The 21,807-nt window shown below is 36.6% G+C and overlaps 1 protein-coding gene across 1 annotated transcript in view; it reads right to left on the bottom strand.

Annotated features, from left to right (window-relative positions):
• Positions 1-4,079: 4,079 nt before the first annotated feature.
• The window catches only part of IREB2 (iron-responsive element binding protein 2), a 53,297-nt gene continuing 35,569 nt past the window's right edge, over positions 4,080-21,807 (bottom strand). Inside the window, exons 12-22 of the mRNA XM_010843281.1 lie at positions 21,148-21,307; positions 19,893-20,028; positions 17,162-17,246; positions 16,659-16,815; positions 16,225-16,349; positions 14,174-14,278; positions 13,933-14,075; positions 11,389-11,536; positions 11,182-11,304; positions 7,921-8,106; positions 4,080-7,192 (exon numbers count right to left, since the gene is read on the bottom strand). Of these exons, the coding sequence (XP_010841583.1) occupies positions 7,082-7,192; positions 7,921-8,106; positions 11,182-11,304; positions 11,389-11,536; positions 13,933-14,075; positions 14,174-14,278; positions 16,225-16,349; positions 16,659-16,815; positions 17,162-17,246; positions 19,893-20,028; positions 21,148-21,307 (1,479 nt within the window). The 3' untranslated portion in view covers positions 4,080-7,081. The remainder of the gene's footprint in view (positions 7,193-7,920; positions 8,107-11,181; positions 11,305-11,388; positions 11,537-13,932; positions 14,076-14,173; positions 14,279-16,224; positions 16,350-16,658; positions 16,816-17,161; positions 17,247-19,892; positions 20,029-21,147; positions 21,308-21,807) is intronic.

The following is a 21,807-nucleotide window of genomic DNA, read 5'->3' as shown; positions in this document are numbered from 1 at the left end:
CCCGCCGCCAATAAGCGAAGACTCTTGGAAGGCGAGGCTCCGCCAGGTCGTTCGGGGCTATTCCCGCCCAGTCCCTGGGCTGCAGAAGAGGCTACGAATAGAGAAATTCAAAGATCAGGCTTTGGATGGATCTGCAATCCCGTCCCGCCTTCTCTCAGCGGTCACCCCAGTCAGAACGCTACTATCTCCCTGTCACTGGACTTCTTCTTTCTGATTGGCTCTTAGAAATTCCGCCCCGCCCCTTGGAGGCTTTCAGCTCTTGAGTGGCATCTTGCAGTTCCTCCCAGTCCATGAAGCTGTGCAGGCGTCGTGGCCTGCTTCACTCGGGATTCTCTTGTTTGGGTAGAATTCGCGTCCTCAATTTTCTCCCTTCCCTCCCTTTTGTTGGAAACACGTATGCCAGAGGCTTCGCAAGCGTTGCCGAGGTGGCCTCGAGCCCCTCCAGTCCCCTAGAACTGCAAGAGGACTGAGGACCTGGGAGTTTGGCCTGGCAGCGTTCTGCACGGGACCTAGCTCTCCCGGCATGCAGTTAGTAATGTTAGAACGTAAAATTGTCTAAGTTATAGGATAGATCCACACGTTCCTTGTACTGATGGGGAAACTTAAGTCAAAAGGGCACAGAGCCTCAGCCAGACCTGGTCACCCAACTTCGAGTTTAAGGTCTTGTACGGTGCCGAGTTTTCTACTCTCGAGCCATTAAGTTCAATATAATAGATGTAAAGGAAGCGTGAAGGCCCCTCAGGGGGCTGCGATGACCACAGTTCAGGTCTGGTGTGATAAGTGATTCATTTACACTGAGAAAATGAACTGGTAATTGGGTCAGAATCCTGAATTGGGAGTCGATTCTCTCTCTGCAACGAAGCGCAGAAACCACATGACTATCAGAACGCTGCCTCCTGATCAAAGTGTTAGTCACTTAATTGTGTCGGATTCTTTGCGACTGTAGCCTACCAGGCTCCTCTGTCCATAGAATTCTCCAGGGAAGAATACTGGAGTGGGTTGCCATTCCCTTCTCCAAGGATCTTCCCAAACCTGGGATTGAAGCCAGGTCTCCGCATTGCAGGCAGATTCTTTTCCGTTTCAAGCCACCAGAGAAGCCCATCTTGGGAATCCAGGCATTAACAGCCAGGTTAGTTGCCAGATCTTAATTGTCAAGGGCATCAGGCTCAGGTAGCAAGTTTCATATACGTCTGCAGCCAAGGCGAACCTCTCTGATAGTACAGAGCACTCTCTATATTGGAGGAGAATTCTAGACATCACTCATTACTGCAAGTCGGTCTGTTTCAATCCCTGCGCATCTCACTCTCTCACTATGCCCACCCCCCACCCCCCACAGGATATAGCACAGTCGGCATGTTTAGTCACCTTGATTGATTGATGTTTCCCAAACTTCCATCAACCACATATTGAGAGATCTCCTCTTATCTGCTTCAGTTCTAACTTCCAAGTACCGGGGCTTTTTTATGCCCCAGGGTGGAATTCTTACTATGTTGTTTTCCTTTAGGGTGTTAAAGATTTGATTTCCATTATCTGTAGCCAGAATTTGACTCCATTGGTCCTCTTAGGCATCTCTGTATGCTCTTTCCTCAGGCAGATCCTGAATTCTCTCCACCCTCTCACTATTCCACCTCTATTAGTCCAGTTTTTTTTTTTTTTTTTTACTTTTAATCGAAGGATAATGGCTTTACAATATTGGCTTGATTTCTGCCTTACATTGGTATGAATTAGCCATAGGTGTACCTATTGTCCCCTCCCTCTTGAACCTTCTTTCACCCTTTCCCACCCCTCTAGGTTGTTACAGAGTCCTCTCTCCATTCATCTCACCCTCTCCTTCCTCCCCATCACCCTTGTGCATGTTTGTTCTCTATGTCTGCATCTGCACTGCTGCCCTGCAAATAGGTTCATCAGTACCATCTTTCTAGATTCCATATATATGAGTTAATAGACAAAATTTTTCTGACTTACTTCACTCTGTATAATAGGCTCTAGGTTCATCCACCTCATTAGAACTCACTCAAATGCATTCCTTTTTATGGCTGAGTAGTATTCCAGTGTATATATGTACCACAGCTTCTTTATCCATCTGTCGACGGACATCTAGGTTGCTTCCGTATCCTAGCGGTTGTAAATAGTGCTGCAATGTTTGTTGTTTCTACTTTTCTTAGGATTAAGAGATGGGAATGAAGATCAAATCTGGAAGGTATGGTGAGAATTGAAGAGACGGGACTCTAGATCCACAATTACTTCCTCCAGCAAGCATCTTTCCACTCACTGAACCTTTTTTAGAAATACATTTTGCCACTTGCCTTTTTCACTTTAAACAAGATTTCCTTGTCTTTAAGAATAATATTCTTACACATAAATTTTTTGTCCTTTATGAGTCTTTAAGATACACTGCTCAGTCATACACTGAGTATGAGAGAATGACCATTTCTAAGGCTCTTAATACATGTTTTTTTTTTTTAATAATGCCAAAATTGGATACCATGATAATGAATAAAGCTCCAATCCAATAGACAAGAAATGTCATTATCACTGTTGTACTAACAATTTTTTTCCTGTTCCACCTGGCCACTAGGACACTTAGGTAGTGGCTCTCAAAAAATTCAGTGCAAAAAATTGGAGTGAAACAAAATGAACAATGTGCAGGGTGAGATTATACATATGGTTTTATATTACGATATCCTATAAAATGGCCCACTAGTCTTATGACACAACTATATACCTACATTGTCTAAAATGCTAAAACCTAGTGCCGTCCCGTGAACACAAATTCACAGACAACACAGTTATCAGTATACAAGCAAGTTTTGTGGGGATTAGACACACATCTGCTTCTGCAATAAATGCTCCATTTTTGAAGTATATAAACCACAAGCTTTATAATCTGATATTTTGGAAAACTTATGAGCTAAACTCACATTAAATCAAAACAAGCTGAAGCTAAATTATTTTATAATTAAAAACCGGCATCAAGTGGAAACCATAAATTAACAAAGTACAACACTGGTGTTGCACTAGGCTTCCTTGAACTCTGGGTATTCAAACTACACCATGTGCCTGTCTTGGTACTGAGCAAACAAATTTCTTAGGATACTGGAGTCCTTAGAATACTCCTAATAATGTACCAGTTTTAATTTATGAATATCAAGTTTTAACAAACTTTACTCATTTAGGTTGCTGTTGAGGAAAAGGGCAGTATTTTTAGGTCAATGGGCAGCTGACCATATTTACAAAACATTTATCATAGAGACTCATGGTCCTGGTTCCCTGCTCCAGATGACTCACTTCACGGGTGCTTCATCAGTGCTGATGAATGGCCAGTGGAAGGAGGAAGTGACGCCATCAGCTAGATCTAAAGCATGGAGGCTCATACAAACATAGCACTTCCATCCTGCACCTCTCAAGGAAAGGCCCTTTCCTCCAGTAATACACAACTTCGTAGCATGAGATGAATTTAGTCCTAAATGTTCACTTTAACATAAGTTACCATTAAAAAAAAGATCTATAGTATGAAGGTTATGTTCAGAGCAATTTGTGGAGGGTCTAACTTATTCATTAAATTTGTATTTTATATATAGTTGTACTAAAGCACTTTAAGAGGCAAAGACAAATTAGGGAGAACTAGAATCAGTAGGTATAAGCTACAAGGAGGTGAGTTCAGCTTGAAATAAAATTTAACCATCAAAACTCAGTCAGTGGGCTACCAAGTGCAGTAGACAGTCTCCCATCTCTTGAATGTTCAAGAAAGGATTGCCCAGTTACATGATGTTATTTGTACAAAGGATCCTGCTTTGGGTGAGAGATGTCTTTTCAACTGTAAAATGTGATTTTATGAATCAAAGTACCTGTTAGAATGACCTTTGAATCAACTTCAACTTAATTGTTTCCTCAAGGCGATCCCTATTGCAAGCTTTATCTTGGCTTTCCTTCTCATTTACCAGTCATACTGGGAATAAATCATATCTGAACAGCTAGATAACATGTTTGAAGAGAAATTTCTGGATGGCATCCTATTTCTTAAGTTACGGTATTTTATTTTCAATTATCACAAAGTATTTTATAATAAGAGTCAAATATGTGATAATACAATTTTCTTTATTAAAAATAATTTACAGCATCAGTAACATATACACAATTGTCATCAACTGAACTTTGCCTCCAATATATTTCTATACAATACTTAACATTACTGAACTTAAAACTGTTATACTGTTTTGTTGGCTTTAAATAATAGACAATGATTTATAGTTACTTAAGTGAGATATATGGTTTCATAATGACATACTATGTGTAAAACTGATAAACATCGGCACTATCACACTTCAGGAAAAAAGTCACTAAAGAAGACTAAGTCCACCTCCTTCCCCTCTCTTTTATTTAGTATTCCAAATCAAACTAAGATAGGGTCAACATCCAGTATCTTAGCACTTTCTGCTAAACCTAAAGGCAAAAGAACGATGTCTTTTACTTCAACTACAGAAAAACGTTAGTCAAATAATTTCTCCTCATCCTGTCACTTAACACTGAGCGGGTGAATGCGCACAACACTGTTTCCCTAGCTGTAAACAACTAGAATTTTCATTTAGGTCTTAGCTGTGCTTTTTGTCCTTTAGTACCAATGAAGTTTGATTCCCAGTGAAACACTGAGCACTTTGCTAAAGGGATTCTAATACCTCTCATTCAAATGTCAGCTTGGAGATACAACAGGAAATAACAACTACTATCTCCGAAACTTTTTAGGTATATTAATGGCATCCAGTGACTGGATGACATTTTCACCAATTAGAAAAACCAAAGGCATGAAATAGTGCAATGGTATGTAGCATAATGTTTTTTAAAATATGACATAAATGCTGTTGTTGATAATGACCTTTGAAATTTTACTTTTAAGTTCATAGCACTAATTTGCTTATTTCATGGGCCTATTATATTTCTTCCCACAATATCTGTGTATTTTTTTAAAAACACAAAATTATCCAGATATAGTCAATAAAGGAGATATGAAAAACAATAAAAACCAAGAGGTGCCACATTTTTGCAAACACAATTTGGCTGGAGGAAGAATTACAGGTGCACTCAGGGTCATACACCCACAAGTCTCTCCCCAATTGATAGCCACTGCTTATCAAGTTTTTTGGTTCACTGTATATTAACAAGAGATTTTAAGAGAACCTTTTTTTTTTTCCTGAAATAAAAGATCTGCTTGTACTTTTACTGGACTAGGTAGACTGGAAACATAAATCCTTAATTCATAGCTTGCTAGCTTTATCATCTCTTCATTTCCTGGATCTGGTGTTCACGGTGATGTCCAGGCCTCTGACCACAGGCTACACATTGTATTACAGAATGGCTTAGAAATAATACAGATGTTTTCCCCACACACAATCTGGATTATCATCTCCTCAAAAGCCTATAACTGATATTTTAACTTTCAACTTGTAAATTCTCCAACCTTAATTCATGTTTTCATGTAAATTAAAAACACATGCACTGACAAATACACAGCATAATAAAATATCAAGAACACAATCTGACTTGAAAGTACCAAAGAAAATACTTATAAAAATTTTTAAATAAAAGGGAAATCGTTTTACCAAACTCTAGTCCATCTAATTGTCTAAACACAGAATATTTTCGAAAGATTGTATGACGGATTATGTGCAAAGTTCTCAGTGGTCTTTACCCACTGGTTTGGTAGTTTCAGCATTTTAGCTTAAAACAATTTATTTTGTGCAATGTAAGCTAATTCTGAATTGCAGTAACTTAACCAGGTCATATGATGATCTCCATGTGGGGGTTGGGGGCAGAAATCACTACAATGAACCTTCTGCCTGCTAACTTTAACTTCTTAATTTTTTAAAAAAGGTATAGGACTTTCGGAATTAATTATCCAACCTTTTCTTAAAAGTCACCAAACTTTTTGTTAACAGAACATTTGATGTGGTAAACAAACATGCATACAGAGAAAATATGGTATTCAGACAGCAATAATGTAAGTGTTTTATCCTAACGGTCAGCAAAAGCATATATAATTAATAGTATCATGCATCCCAGGTAAAATGATGACTCAAAATGACAGGAAATTGATTTATATAATTAAGAAGAAACCAACATTTAAAAAATGTTTAGGGTTGAACAACCATATAATTTAGGGTGGAAAATTTAAAAATCTAGAGGAAATCATGTTAGTGTTTAATGATTAAATAAAGTTCTCCTTAGCAACTGTAAATGAGTGTGGAATTTTGGTTAATGATACCTAAAATATAGGTCATAGAAGTTACAATATCACATAAAGTGAGCAAAGTAATCTAATCCAATTAACATAATGCCATCTGAGACTTGCCAGGGTCACAGGAGCAAATTACTGAAAAAATAAGGGCTGCATATGTGGTACATATTTTCACGGCTAATACATGGTGCTGCACAATCAATTGTATTCTGTAACAGTCCATCTTCAGATGTGGAGGGAACCTCGACTGGATTGGACAGAATGATTGTGTCCAGGGCAAGTTCTATCCTTTGACTGAGACTTAGGAAAACCCTGGCTTATATTACAAATTAAGAATGCCACACGTCCAGCTCAATTCTGGAAAGGAATTAACATATCTGAAAGTCCATTTATAAATCAGATTTCACTTTCCACAATTTTAGAATTATCTGGCTTCTTAAATTTCCATCCGCTACTCTTAAACCAACAAACAGTAGTATACAGTTTTATAGGTGCAAAACTAAACAGGAGACTTCAGGAAGGTTATTCATATAAGAATCTTCAACACAAGTTCAAATTCTGCCTTTATTTACAAAATGGTCTGATAAAATATTCCCCCTTACTTATAAGCCTCTTCCACAACACACTTCACACATTGATTTTAGCAATGTTATTAGCACCATTCGTATATTATTTAAAATCAAGATTTCATTTCAGTCACTACGTTGATTCATAATCATTTACATCCATGGATGAGATAAGTGGGCATACTGGGACTATCTGCAGCTCCATGGTAAGGATTCCTGGGTCCAGCACAAAAGGCTTTGTTTGCAGTCACCAGTTATGAAAGGTATTCATGGTGAGTAGATACTATGAGAATTTCCGTGCCACAAAGTTTAATAATCCTCCATGTTTGTACAATGTTATCTCCACATCATTTTCAAATGAAGCAATCACGCTGAATACTTTTCCAGTGCTTGTCTTTAAACAAACAAAAACATCTCACATGAGTGGTAAAATCTTGTAATGTTACTTAGTGGTTAAGACTATTTGTCTTCCTATTCAATGACTATACTCATCACATATTCTGTCTGAGAAACATTTCTCTTGCTTGAGAAACAAGTAAGATACCTAATTATAGGCTTCACAGCTAAGTAGAAAAACAAATATTTCATCCCTAATTCTAAAGAACAAGTACTGTTATCATTTAAAGTATTAAATCATTCAGATTTTGACTTACTAGTTAGGGATGTTATACTAATTACTCATGTTCATTTTGTTAAAAATCAAATATTCACTGCATATAATATCTGCTACTCATTTTCCTTTTTTCTTAGTTGTAAAGTCTGTGATACTCTAACCATGAACACTCAACTCTGGCTTCTAATGAAGTGGTGTACATGCCTGGACTAAAAATTACATTATCACAGAGAGCTGATAACAAGGAAAAGGAAGTTGAAACATGTAACTGGAAGTTCATGGTTTTTTTTTTTCTGGACTAAGTATATACATTTTCTACTTTTCCTCAGAGACCAACTATATTAACACAGGTTTAAGTACCAACAAAATAAAGCCTTCTTAAACTACAATTTGTTTACTAGCTGACATTAATATGTAATTTACAGACATTGTTTATTACTCAGTTTACAACCATCTAGTTAAACATATAGTACTGTACATGATCATATATTTGAGAAATTTAGGTATACCTTTATATTTAATGTAACTCCAGGAGACAGTTCTTCAGGAAATGTTAAAGAAAATGTTTCTCTGCCAGAGAGGCCCAGGGAATCTGCACTTTCTCCTGGAAGGAACTGAAGTGGAGCTATGCCAATTCCAATCAAATGATCTTTGTGAATTTTTTCATAACTTTCAGCCAAAACAGCTTTCACACCCTGTAACAAACATGCATTTTATTTCCTTCATTCTACTACACAATTTTAAAAGGGAAAAAACTCTACTTTTGGCTTTTCTGTAAAAACTTCAAACCCATTACCCCATATGAAGGTCAATGTTATATCAAAGTATTTAAAGAAACCTTTTACAGATTATTTTCCTGTATCTCTAAGTAGCTCCTTAACTCTAACTGCCCCTCTGCCACTCCAGGATTAAGTACCGCCAGTGCCTACCACATACTAAATGTTCTCCATAACTGGGGGCAGTTGCTTGAAACTCAAAAAGGGCTAAAGCGGATTTCTGTTTAATTATGGTAGATCTAACATATGTGTTTATCAACACTCCCTCTTAAACTGCCATTAAAATAAGGGAATAGAGAAGTATAAATCCACAGCAACAAAGAGAACAGGATGTGCAAATTCTGTAAATATTTAGAAAACAGAGATGGGTGACTGACTTAGCAGAGAATGTTGAAACTACAGATTGACAAACTGAAATTAGAGTGATACCCAATCTAAGGTTTGAGTCACTCTGCAACAAAGAACCTAGAAATGGCTTGAGGCTCAGAGGCATAAGGTTCTCAGAATACTGGGATACTAGTGAGAAGTCTGTAAAAAGAAGTAAGATCTCCAGCTCAGTCCCCACTCAGAAAGAGTGGAGGTTATTCTCTGGAGAAAATAAGCTGAAGACTTGTGTATCTCTCCTTTTTTCCATTATTATCCTCCTAAGGAGCCTTTTTTTTTCTTTTTTAAGACATTTCCCTTCTAAACACATCTTTCTCCTATCTGCCCACCTCCCAAAATTTAATGTCACAAAGATACTGTGTATCTGTTTATGTATATATATGTGTGTGTACTTTACACATACAAAGAGTAAGATTTTGTGTCACCCCTTGGGAGTGCACCACCCTGTAGAGCAGGGGTGCTCTACACTGAGGAGGAACACCAGGCTCACAGGAAGGCCAGGTGAGAATATTATCAGATTCGGGGCAGGAGTAAGTCTGTTTCTTCAGTGGGTCTCCTTCCATGAAGAAACTGCATGGCCTCAAGTGAAAATATTTACAGATACTGATATACAGGGCTCTCTCAATGAAAAAGGTAGCTTATAATTAGTAAGGCCCACTAACAAAACCCAGCCCACAATCCCAGCTTGTAATCATTTTTTTTTTTTAACATCTAACTGAATAGACAGCCAGGATCAACAACTATATGAGGAAAGCCTGAAATATTAAAAAACAAAAAGGGGCGGGGGGGCTAAAAAACTCCAGAAAAAGAGAACTTATAATTAATATTTGTGATACAGGAGATACCACCTTTTTACCGAGCTTTCCCAATAGTGCTTTTTTGTTCTATTTTTAAAAACTGAAGTTTTGTGGCAACTCTATGTCAATCAAGTCTACAGGTTCCATTTTTCTAAGAGCATCTGCTCACTTGTCTTTGTCACATTTTGATAATTCTTATACTACAAATATTTTCATTATTATTTGTTGTAGTGATCTGTGATAACTGATCTTTGATGTTACCAAACGACGCTCAGATGATGGTCAGCGTTATCATTATTTTTTAATTAAATGTACAGTTTTTTTGATTCAATGCTGTTATACACTTAGTAGACCACAGTATAGTGTAAACAATTTTTATATGCACTGGGAAACAGAAAAACTTGTGCAACTTGCTTTATGCGATAACTGCTTTACTGCAATGGTTAAGAACCAAAACTGGACTATTTCTGAATTATGTTGGTACTTAAAATTATTATTTTACAAAGATGAAAGAATTAGGCTTATTCCTGCAACTCCTTAAGAGTATCCACATTTTAAGGAGGGAGAGGTTAAAGATTAAAACCAAATGACATTTGTACGATTATGATAGCTAAGAAGGCTGTATCTTGACCAGCCTTTTTCACAAATACAACTGTAAAGAGAAACACAGATAAGGAATGGCAGAAAGCACGTATCACACGACTATTCTCCCCAGCAGATCCCCTATTTGCTCAACAAAGAAATGGTCTCAAGAGAGAGGTCTTTTAGCTGATAGCCAGGGACCATCATCTTCTATTTGAAAACAAAACTAAATTTTGGCTCACTATCTCTAAGTCTGTTAACCCTTCATGGAGCAAATCAGAGAAAATTAAATGAAAAAGGGGCAAGTAAAACTACCAATGGGTATAATTATTATTATAAAGCAGTAAGCTGAGACAGAATCTCCTTTCCCTCTATTATATTTATTTTCACAAATAAGACTGATGTAGGTTTAATCAAATTCAGAGTACTAAGATGCAATTAGGGACTTCCCTGATGGTTCAATGGTTAAGAATCCACCTGCTAATGCAGGGGACACAGATTCAATCCTTGGTCTGGGAAGATTCCACATGCCAGGGGGCAACAAAGCCTGTGCACCACCAGTGCTGAGCCTACGCTCTCGAGTCCTCATGCTGCAACTACATAATCCCTGCTGTTGCTGCTGAGTCGCTTCAGTCGTGTCCAACTCTGTGCAACCCCACAGACGGCAGCCCACCAGGCTCCCCCGTCCCTGGGATTCTCCAGGCAAGAACACTGGAGTGGGTTGTCATTTCCTTCTCCAATGCATGAAAGTGAAAAGTGAAAGTGAAGTCGCTCAGTCGTGTCCGACTCCTAGCAATCCCATGGACTGCAGCCTACAAGGCTCCTCCGTCCATGGGATTTTCCAGGCAAGAGTACTGGAGTGGGGTGCCATTGCCTTCTCTGACATAAGCCCTAGAGTCCTGCAAAAAGAAAAGCCACGGCAATGAGAAGCCCACACACAGCAACTAGAGTGCCCCCCATTTGCCACAACTAGCAAAAAGCATGCACAACAACCAAGATCCAGTGCAGCTAAAAAGAAAATAATAAAATACATGAATAAAATCTAAAAATTTTTAAAGCACTAGTACAATGCATATAAGATCACCTAAAAAAAAAAAACCTATAAATGAGATCCAAGTAGACATAAAAATAAAAAGTCTAAATAAACAAAATAAACTTTGATAGAATGTTACTGACAAAAAGGAATATTTAAAACTCTTTGAACTTTAAGATAAAATTTAAGAAGCAATACCAGCAGGTATGGTCCTTTGGCAGCCCAATCTCTTGAATTTCCTGAACCATATTTCTTCCCTGCTAAAATAATCAGTGGGATACCTTCCTTCTGGTACAGCTCTGCAGCCTCAAATACATCCAGCTGTAGATTAAAACAAACATAAAAATTTTAATACAAATTTTAATCTAGTTAGCAACTGCTTAAACACTCTGTATATATCCTTACCGTCTGTCCTGATGGAAAATGAATTGTTTTGGGAGCTGGTTTTCCAATAAACTTATTAAAAAGCTTGATATTTGCAAAAGTGCCTCTTGTCATTACAGCATCGTTACCTCTTCGGGCTCCGTAAGAGTTGAATTCACGAGGGGTAAGGCTGCAAGAGTGTTAGTTTTTATTTCAGATGGAAAATAATCACATTATTTAACTGTAAAACATTTAAAAAAACCACTTTTTTATGAAGATATCACATTTTAACTGGACATGTTTCAGTTTGTTTCTCTAAAAGATATGGACTTAAAAATACTACCTTGATACAAATAAACAAAACCTCTAACTTCTTAGTATCAGCTAGCCAGTAAATACTCAAATCTCCCTGGTTTTCCTTTTTAGCTGTTGGTTTGCTCAAATCAGATCCAGGTATGTTTTATAAATTCCTTCAGTTTTCTCAAGACTTTTTTTATAATCTGTATGTTCCTTCTCCCTCTTTGTCCCCTTATATACTTTATGTAAAGACATAAGGTCATTTGTAGTACAGTTCCTATATCTAGACTGCACTGACTACATCACCACACTATCATTTCATATGTTGTTTTCCCTCCTGTATTTCTTGTTAACCAGATGTCAAATCTAGTGACCTGCTAAGAGTCAGGGTTTATATTTTTGCAATGATGCTTTATAGATCTTACTTCCATTGCTTCCATGATACCCACTTTTCTTTCTGAAATGCTACCAGTGACTGATCATCATCATCTAGACTGCATTACGGACTGCAAAATGATGATGTTGTATTTCCATTATTCCTTCATTTTTCAAGCTGGAAAACCTCTATAAAGACAAACTTTCCTTCATCAATGATTTGGTTATATTGAAATACATTCCATACACAAAAGCCTTTATTGTTAAATAATGAGATGGTTCCTCATCATCTTCCAAAGGTAACTTGGTGTTTTTAATTTTTCTTCTTCTAGTATCATTATGAACTCATGGATTTAAACATATTCATTATGTTTCAATCCACTCCAGTTATTCTTTATTGATGCTCAATATATCCCATCTTTGAGCAGTGACAGATTTCAAGTTGGGTCCTGAGACCTTTTGACAGAAAGCCTGGTAGTTTTTCATAGCTCTTGCTCTTTCTTGGTTTAAGACATAGAATCAGCTTGTACATTTTCCAGTGCCAAATCTGGAATCAACCATTTCTACATGAAGAACTGGTTGCCTGTACTAAGAATTGGTATTTAGACAGCATAATCTGTGTGCTGTGGGTGTTTTTTTGCTACTGGATTGGTCACTATATAAATGAACTTTTAAGGACAAGAGAAAACTAGGCACAAGCATCTCAGCAACCAACAAGCAACTTTCATCTATCTTTAATTTCCTCTTTTATGTTAAGACAACAACTGTTCTTCTAATTTAAATATCTTACCTCAGGATGTGCATTTAAACATTGGTGGTGGGGGGTTTGAGTGTCTTTTAAAAATAAAAATTCAAACTGACGACTACTGTATTAACTATGCTAAGAAATCCATACCAGAAATTACAAAAAATATAAAAATTGTGTATTTGAGAGACTTTTTTTGGGGGGTGGGGGGAGATGGAATCTATATCACAATTATGACCAAGATGGAAATTACAACCTATTAAACAATATTTGGGAGAAAGAAAATTTTTATTTCTCACCATATAAAAAGCCGTATGTAAAACAATCTGATTTGTTTTCACTAAATCACACTAAACAGAGTTACTATTAGCGATTTCCACCAAAGTGTTTTAATTTACACCAAACTACAATTAACTAGAAATTCAAACACAGATTTCACAATAGGACTAATGAGATTATAATAAGAGCTATGCAGTATTACATGTCAAATCAAGCTGTCAAATGTAGCACTGATTTTTATTAAGATATTTTCAATGAAAATGTCGTTTGCATAGCTCAGGCATCAAAAAGCTGATCAGGCAGTGGTACCACAAGTTCTACCTTTACCAAAACTTTATCTCTGGTGTCAAAATAATTCTTTGAAGAGGGAGCAACTCTTATGTTATTAACCATGTAGAAATGAAACAAAACGTTTCTAGTTTTGGGTTTATATATCCTATGTAAACGATTTTTACATTCACATTTATTATTCTTGTGAAATTTTTCAGCTCAAGAAGATCAAGCCTAGCCTATGCATGTATATTTTTATAGCCCCCAATACACATTTAAACTGTGCAGTCCAACAATGGAAGATGGTTAGCACCATCAGGCTTTATTTGGTAGGTGAAACCAATTCGACTTTTCAACAAAGTAGCACTGAAAAAGAAAAATCTTGTTTCCAATCATTTGTTTACTTGAGGACAAGGGCTCAATTTAAGATCGGAACTTCAATTTCTAAAGTTACAAGCAAAAGCAAATACAACAGGTATTCCAGTTATTGCTTAGGTCAAATACACTGACAATCAGACACCCATGATAGCATGTAATTTTCTGAATAAAGGAACATGACGCAGTAAAAGTCTCTTAATAAGGATGATAAAACAAAACAGTCTATAAGCATACACACATACCCTCTGTTTGTCAAATACTTAGCAGCAGCACTACTCCTAGCGATGCTTCCAGCAGGTGATATGTGATCTGTTGTGATAGAGTCTCCCAGGTATAATAAGACATGGGCATTTTCAATAGGCTGGAGTGCAACTGGCTCTTTGGTCTAAAAGGTAAAAAAATGTTGAAGGCGATTAACTCTTCATGAGGTTTTTTCAACTTCCTAACAATTTTTTAAAGATTAAATAGTAAAGCAGTACTTACAAGCTTATCAAAAAATGAAGGACATCTGATATAAGTAGATTTTAAATCCCATGGAAACAAAACTGAATCTGGTGCTTCTAAAGAATTCCACCGCTTATTTCCCATCTGTGAATATGGTTTTCATTGATAAACCAAAAGAAAGATAAAATGGAGTCAGAAAATGAGGGTTATGAAAACAATCAAGAAAATTAAAACAGTACTTAAGCTAGAACGAAAAAAAGAAAACAGGCCTCATCCATTTGCAAAGAAAGCCAAGATGGTGCATTCTATAAAATTATGACATCTTTGGACAGAATGGATAAAATCTGCTCATCAAATGCCAGCACATCAGATTTTCAGGAATACCCAAAGAAATAAATTTCAATACAAAGTGAATGTGAAAGGCTTCACAGAACTCCAGAAAATCCAAAGAATTTAGAAAGATCTAAACATGTTGCTAAAGAGATTAAGTGTGTTTTGAGGTATACTTTCAATCTTTAAGAATATTATCATGGAGAAGAACTTGTGTTTTTCAAAATATCTGTCCTATATCACTGCATTATTAGTCCTGCCTTCAAACTATATTCACAACTTCACCATTCACCACCTCCATTTGGTACCTAAAATGTTCCATCCTATTACCATTTTTTATTTTGGACTACTACATACAACAGGTTCTCCTGATTCTATCCTTCTCATCACCCAACCCTCCTGCCCCAACATATTTTCAATTTCAAGACAGCAATCTTTTTTGATTATGACACACCTGTTCCACACTTTCCAATGACTACCCATCTCTCTTCAATCAGAGTAAAAGACTAAATTTTAATAATGGCCTGTAATTCCATATATAATCTGGACATCATTTCCTATCACCATCTTTCCTATTTCCTATGTTCTAGTCACACTGCCTTCACTACGGTTCCCTCCCTAAGGCCTTTTACACTGGTCCCTCTATCTGCTTAGTCCCATTCTTTGTTTAGATATATGACTAACTGTTTACCTCTTAAAAACTTTGCTCCAATACCATGTTTTCAACTATCCTATATATAAAACTGCAATCTACTTTCTGAATTTTACACAATTGGTTCTTTTTACCCTGCTCTTTAATTTTCTACAGCACTGATTACTTTCTAACATGCTGTATAATTTACCTAATTATTCTGTCTACAGTTTGCTACCCGCCTCTCCCCTTCAGAACTTTGTGTTTTCTTCACTGATACACTGCAAACAGCTAGAAGAGTGCCTGGCACATAGTAGGGGCTCAATAAGTATTTGTTAACTGACTAAATATCATTTTTGCTCTCATATTTATATTCTAAGTTCTTTTTAAAAAGTATGAACATACGTATTTGCTTGTAGATACACAAAACATCTCTGAAACAACGCTTAAGAAACTGACATAAACTTGTTGCCTTTGAGGAGGTAAACTAGATGGCTAAGGAATGGGTGGGAGAGAGACTTCACTGTCTGCTCGTATTTCTTTTGAACTTTGAATCATGTAAATGGGAACAATAAACAAGGGCAGTTTCTATGAAGTGTGTCCATGTTCAGGATGCCAAATATAAATGGTTGCTATACATTTCTAATAAATAAATAAAATCAATTCTGATACTCTAAGTCTCTTAGATATTAGAGATTTCAGATACAAAATGACCATCATTCATCAAAAACTGTGTATTCAAAATAATATAATTTTAATTTTGATCCTATTCAGAAAGATGCATAAAATAAACACACACTGCCACTTCACTACGGAGAAGGCAATGGCAACCCACTCCAGTACTCTTGCCTAGAGAATCCCATGGATGGAGGAGCCTGGAAGACTATAGTCCATGGGGTCGCTAAGAGTCTGACACCACTGAGCGATTTTACTTTCATTTTTCACTTTCATGCCCTGGAGAAGGAAATAGCAACCCACTCCAGTATTCTTGCCTGGAGAACCCCAAGGACAGAGAAGCCTGTTGGGCTGCCATCTGTGGGGTCACACAGAGTCAGACACGACTGATGTGACTTAGCAGCAGCAGCAGCAGCCACTTCACTAAACTATTTAAGAAACAAGTGAGTCTTACCTCTATCTTCTCTTTTAATGCTTTAAACATGGATAATACAACATGTTCTTCCTCTATCTGATGAACTTCTTCTCGACTAGGCCAAATATCATGCAGGTAAATGTTCTTGCCAGTAGGGTCCGTACCTGGTTAAAATTTTTTAGTATGAAATTCAGTATAAAAAGTAATTACATCAAAATGTTCACATCTTTTAGACATATAGAAACCAAGTATATTATTCAACAGAGTGCTTCAGGCATAAACAGCTAAAAAAACTGATTACTTGTACATTTTATATTCTTCATATGAATCAAAAATTAATAATGCATGCATTGTGATAAGATTTCTTGAAATAGTTCAAAGAATGAATGGTCTAGGAAACATTTCAAAAATATAACTTTTGGGGAAAAAAGTATGTGCAGGGTATATATGCATACATACAAAGGAAAACATACCTAAAGGCTCTGTCTGGAAATCTATATTCACTGTGCCTGCTATGGCATAAGCTACCACTAAGGGTGGAGAGGCAAGATAATTGGCACGAACACAATCACAAAGACGACCTTCAAAATTTTTATTTCCAGATAAAACCCCACAAGTAACCAAATCACCCTAAAAAAGAAAAACACACACACAAACAAATATATTCAAGAGATGGTACAAATGTGGATACTCACATATAAGCAATCTCAAAATATTATATTTCTGAGGAAAAGATAACCAAAAGTATATTTCTAATTATTAGGCACAGAACTATCAATTCTGTAAACTAGGAAGGAATTATTTCAAGGATCTAAAAATGATTTCAAAGAATCATTTTATGATTGATAAGTTACTTTTCTCAAGAGATGCAAAGACTATAGAAATATAAATACATCAATATGTATATGTGATAATTTAATAGTGAAATACAGTTAAGGAAAACCATTTGGATGTCCTAGTGATCCACATAGTTTACCTGTTTTACTGCATTTAAAACTGCTTCTGATAAGGGTGCTGTATTTCCCACACATGTTGAACATCCATAGCCAATGATTTCAAATCTGCATTTCAAAAAATACAATGTGATTGGATAGAAAAATCACAACATTTTCTGGTAAAGAAAGGACCAGTCTTATCTTTCATTTGCAGCACTATAATAAGATTGTTGAAGAGAATATTAACAACACATGAACCTTCATCAACATGTTCATTTCAGAGCTCCTGAATAATCCAATCAGACTCTCAGGCATGCTGTCTGTACTGAATGCAAACTTCTAAAGAGCTGATACTTAGGACTCGCCCTAGTTAGATTTGGTTAACTAAATCTGACACAGAAATTATCACACTACACAAGAAAATTCCTCAAATATTACCTGCTAGGAATATAACGTGACCATTCAAAAAATGGCTATTATACTTCCCTACAAAGAGGTTTAACTGTCAAATATCAAGAGAACCTGTCTGCAAAAATTTGACCAAAGGACCCAAAGAGGCACTGTAATTGGGTACTCTGATAGGAGTAATTTTCTAATTCTCAACCAACTAAACTCAAGGAAAGTCCCTGACAAAAATTCCACGATGATACTAGGTTGGCACAAAAGTAACTGCAGTTTCAGACTGTGAATTTTAAATCATTACAACTAGGCTTAAACACATTTTTATTAAAATCAAAATAGGAACAATTATACCAACACATTTTTGCCTATGAGAAATAAGTTGGCTTATTCCTGCAGTGTAAAAATCCATGTTTCAGGATTTGACGAACTGGAAGCATTTTCCCTGTAAAAAGTTGTCAAGATGTTTGAAGAAGTGGCAGTCAGTTGGCAAGAGGTCAGGTGAATATGGCTGATGAGGCAAAACTTCATAACCCTATTGGCTCAACTTTTGAAGCACGTGGCAGGATGTTGTTGTGGAGAATTGGGCCTCTTCTGTTGACCAATGCCAGCTGCAGGCGTTGCAGTTTTCAGTACATCTTATTGATGTGCTGAGCATACTTCTCTGATGTAATGATTTCACCAAGATTCAGCAAGCTGTAGTGGATCTGATGGGCAGCAGACCACTAGTGACCATGATCTTTTTTTTCAGTGCAAGTTTGGCTTTGGAAAGAGCTTTGGAGCTTCTTCTTGGTCCAACCACTGAGCTGGGCGTCACTGGCTATCGTATAAAATCTACTTTTCGTCACACGTCGTAATCCAATCGAGAAATGGTTCGCTGTTGTGTAGACTAAGAGAAGATGACCTTCAAAATGACAATATTTTTGATTTGCAGTCAGCTCATGAGGTACCCAGGAGAAGGCAATGACACCCCACTCCAGTACTCTTGCCTGGAAAATCCCATGGACGGAGGAGCCTGGTAGGCTGCAGTCCGTGGGGTCGCTAAGAGTCGGACATGACTCTGCGACTTCACTTTCACTTTTCACTTTCATGCATTGGAGCAGGAAATGGCAACCCACTCCAGTGTTCTTGCCTGGAGAATCCCAGGGATGGCAGGGCCTGATGGGCTGTGTCTATGGGGTCGCACAGAGTCGGACACGACTGAAACGACTTAGCAGCAGCAGCAGCATGAGGTACCAACTTAGCCTAGCTTTATCACCTTTCCAACTTGCTTAAAATGCTCAATGACTGTACAATGGTCGATGTTGATTTTTTTTGGCAACTTCTGGTGTAGTTGTAAGAGGATCAGCTCTGATGACTTGCACTCAGTTGGTCACTATCAACTTCTGTTCCTCATCTTCAAGGCTCTTGTCTCCTTTACAAAACTTCTTGAACCATCACTCCACTGTATGTTCATTAGCAGTTACTGGGCCAAATGCATTGTTGATATTGCGAGTTGTCTCCACTGCTCTATAATCCATTTTGAATTCGAATAAGAAAATCATTTGAATTTGCTTTTTGTCTAACATCATTTCCACAGTCCAAAATAAATATAAACAGCAAGTACAAGTCATTAGAAAAAAAATGAAGCAAGAAATGTGCATTAAATGATGTATAACATAACCATATTTATTTAAGAATGTATTCCAATATCGAATGGCAAATTTCAACAATGTAAAAACTGCAATTACATTTGCACCAATAACTGAAAAACTGTACATATAATCCTCAAAATTACTTCCAGCTACTCTTCTAAACAAAGAAAAAACCCTAAAACCCTATCAGTTTTGCTTTATATAAGACAATATGTTTCTTGATACACAGTGAAAACATTGCTAGCATCAATTATTTTTTTGAAGTACTTAAGAAATATAAGAAAAGTTATTTTCTCCAATGTTCAGGGACAACTTAACCTATGCTTAATGGATCAAATAATCTCACAAAACCACAATTAAGACAATTTACTCATTAATAATGCAACCTATTAGATTTCACTCAGTTCTAAAAACTGATCTACATGACTCACAGAAATCATGCCATACTGTTACCATCCCTTATCCTGTCATTGTTACTTGGCTTTACTTGTCTGTCTTGTGTTTCTATCCTTAAACTAGAGATCACATCTACTTCTCTGTAGCCAACACACTGCCTTGTTGACTAAATACACCCAGTAAATGCTGCATGATACAGCCTCAAGGATTTTCAAGCAATGGCAAGGCAACAAGTAGAACCCTAAGTGTTTTTTCCAATCTTCTTTTTGCATACAAAAAGCCCTAACAAGTAGCTTCAATCACTGCTGAATACTAATATTAAAAAGTGGTAACCATCACTTACCCAAGCTTACTAAGATACGGTAATACTCCACTTGAACTGAGGTAATGTGTAACCATCCCACTGCCTGGAGATAAACTTGTTCTTATATAAGGTTTAACCTGTAGACCAGCTTCAACAGCTTTTTTAGCCAAAAGACCTGCAACAGTAAATAAACAATAATTTATTATGGCAAAGTTTCTCTCCCTCTTTCCCTCATATTAAAGTACAAAGTAAGAAAGGGTTCATTTTACAGGTAACCTCCAATATAGGTTAGGGTGAAAGTCTGACATTCACAAAATTACTGTCATTATCCTGTCCATTTTATTCTACTGATTTATTTCATTTAAACAAAAGTTGTGGTAGATATACTAGTGCCTTTATGTTATACATTGTTAAGATATGGTTGGATATCAAGGCATCATGCACACAAATGGAAGAATATATAATAATATCATGTACACATGATATTAATGTGTATCATGATTTAATGGTCCATTAAATGAACCATTTTAAATGCTATAATCATAATGCAGAAATGGCAATTTAACATTTATTATACTTGATTTTATAAAATTTGTGAACTGTTCTATGTATATAGTTGATTTCATGTATATTCCTTGACAATGATCTTTTACTTCCTTTATATCTCAGTGGAATCTAGCACACTGCTATAGTAAATGTCTAATAGATTATCAAGAGATTTACTAATTAAATACACTTCTAAACTGATAGAAAAAGTAGATATAACCTAAAACTCAGATACATAAGTTACAATTTTGAAAATTTACCTTCTTCGTAATAAAAATAAAATAACATAAATCAATCTTAGGCTCCTTTAGACCTAATTAAAACCTCAGAAAGGCTCTCAAAATCAAACATAGAGGACTTCCCTGGTGGTCCACTGGTTAAGAATCCAGCTGCCAATGGAGAAGACATGGGGTTGATCCCTGGTCCTGCAAGATCCCACATGCTGCAGGGCCACTAAGCCTGTGCACCACAACTACTCAGCCTGCGCTCTACAGAGCATGCTCCACAAGAGAAGCCACTGCAATGAGAAGCCTGAGCATTGCAACTAGAGTAGTCCCTGCTCACTGCAACTAGATAAGAGTCTACATGCAGCAATGAAGACCCAGCACAGCCAAAAGAGTAAATAAAAATTATAAAAAGAGAAAAGCATCTTCAAGAAAACAAAATCAAGACACCTATACTTATGCATAATCTAAGAAACAGAATATGAACATAACAGAACACTGTCTGGATATAAACCACAACCTACCTGCAGCAAGCATGACAGATGGATTGCAATTATTGGTACAACTGATGACGGCAGCAATGACCACAGATCCGTGAGCCAGCTTATAGTCACTTCCTTCATAATGAATAGAGACGATATCATTTTGCTTTTCAGCTGCAATTTGGAAGCCTTTAAATCCAACCTACACAAATTTGCACATAAATATATAAACTAAATATTCTTGATATGTATAGGAAAAAAAGATGGGTAGAAAATATAGCAGATCCTTGACATCTGATAAGTTCTGACTATTTGGGAGTGATGCTGAAGGCCATGACTTTCAGTAGTTATAATTCAGTTGAAGCATGAATTTGAATAATTGTGACAGGAGTCTGGTGGTACTCCTAAGCTTTTATCTACTGAGTGAGTCCAGCCAGCTACTCAGGACCCAGGTTTTACTTGGCTTTGCTGTTCTTTATTTATTCTAATTAACAGGAATTCTCAAAAGATGGTAAACATTTTTTCTTTGTTTGAAAATGGCCCTGAAGATTTGCTTCAAAAGATCCTTATGTCTACAGGTGTGTAGAACAGATGAGGTAAGATGGTAATTGTTTAAGGGAGGTACATGGGAATTCATTACACTATTTTATTCCTGTAAAGTTTTAACATTTTCCACCAAAAAAAAAGGAAGAAAATAAAGAA

The sequence above is a fragment of the Bison bison genome, unplaced genomic scaffold (genome assembly GCF_000754665.1).
Source record: "Bison bison bison isolate TAMUID 2011002044 unplaced genomic scaffold, Bison_UMD1.0 scf7180017864181, whole genome shotgun sequence".
NCBI lineage: Eukaryota > Metazoa > Chordata > Mammalia > Artiodactyla > Bovidae > Bison > Bison bison.
Note: the sequence above shows the minus strand (reverse complement) of the source record. Positions and strands in the feature narration are given on the sequence as shown.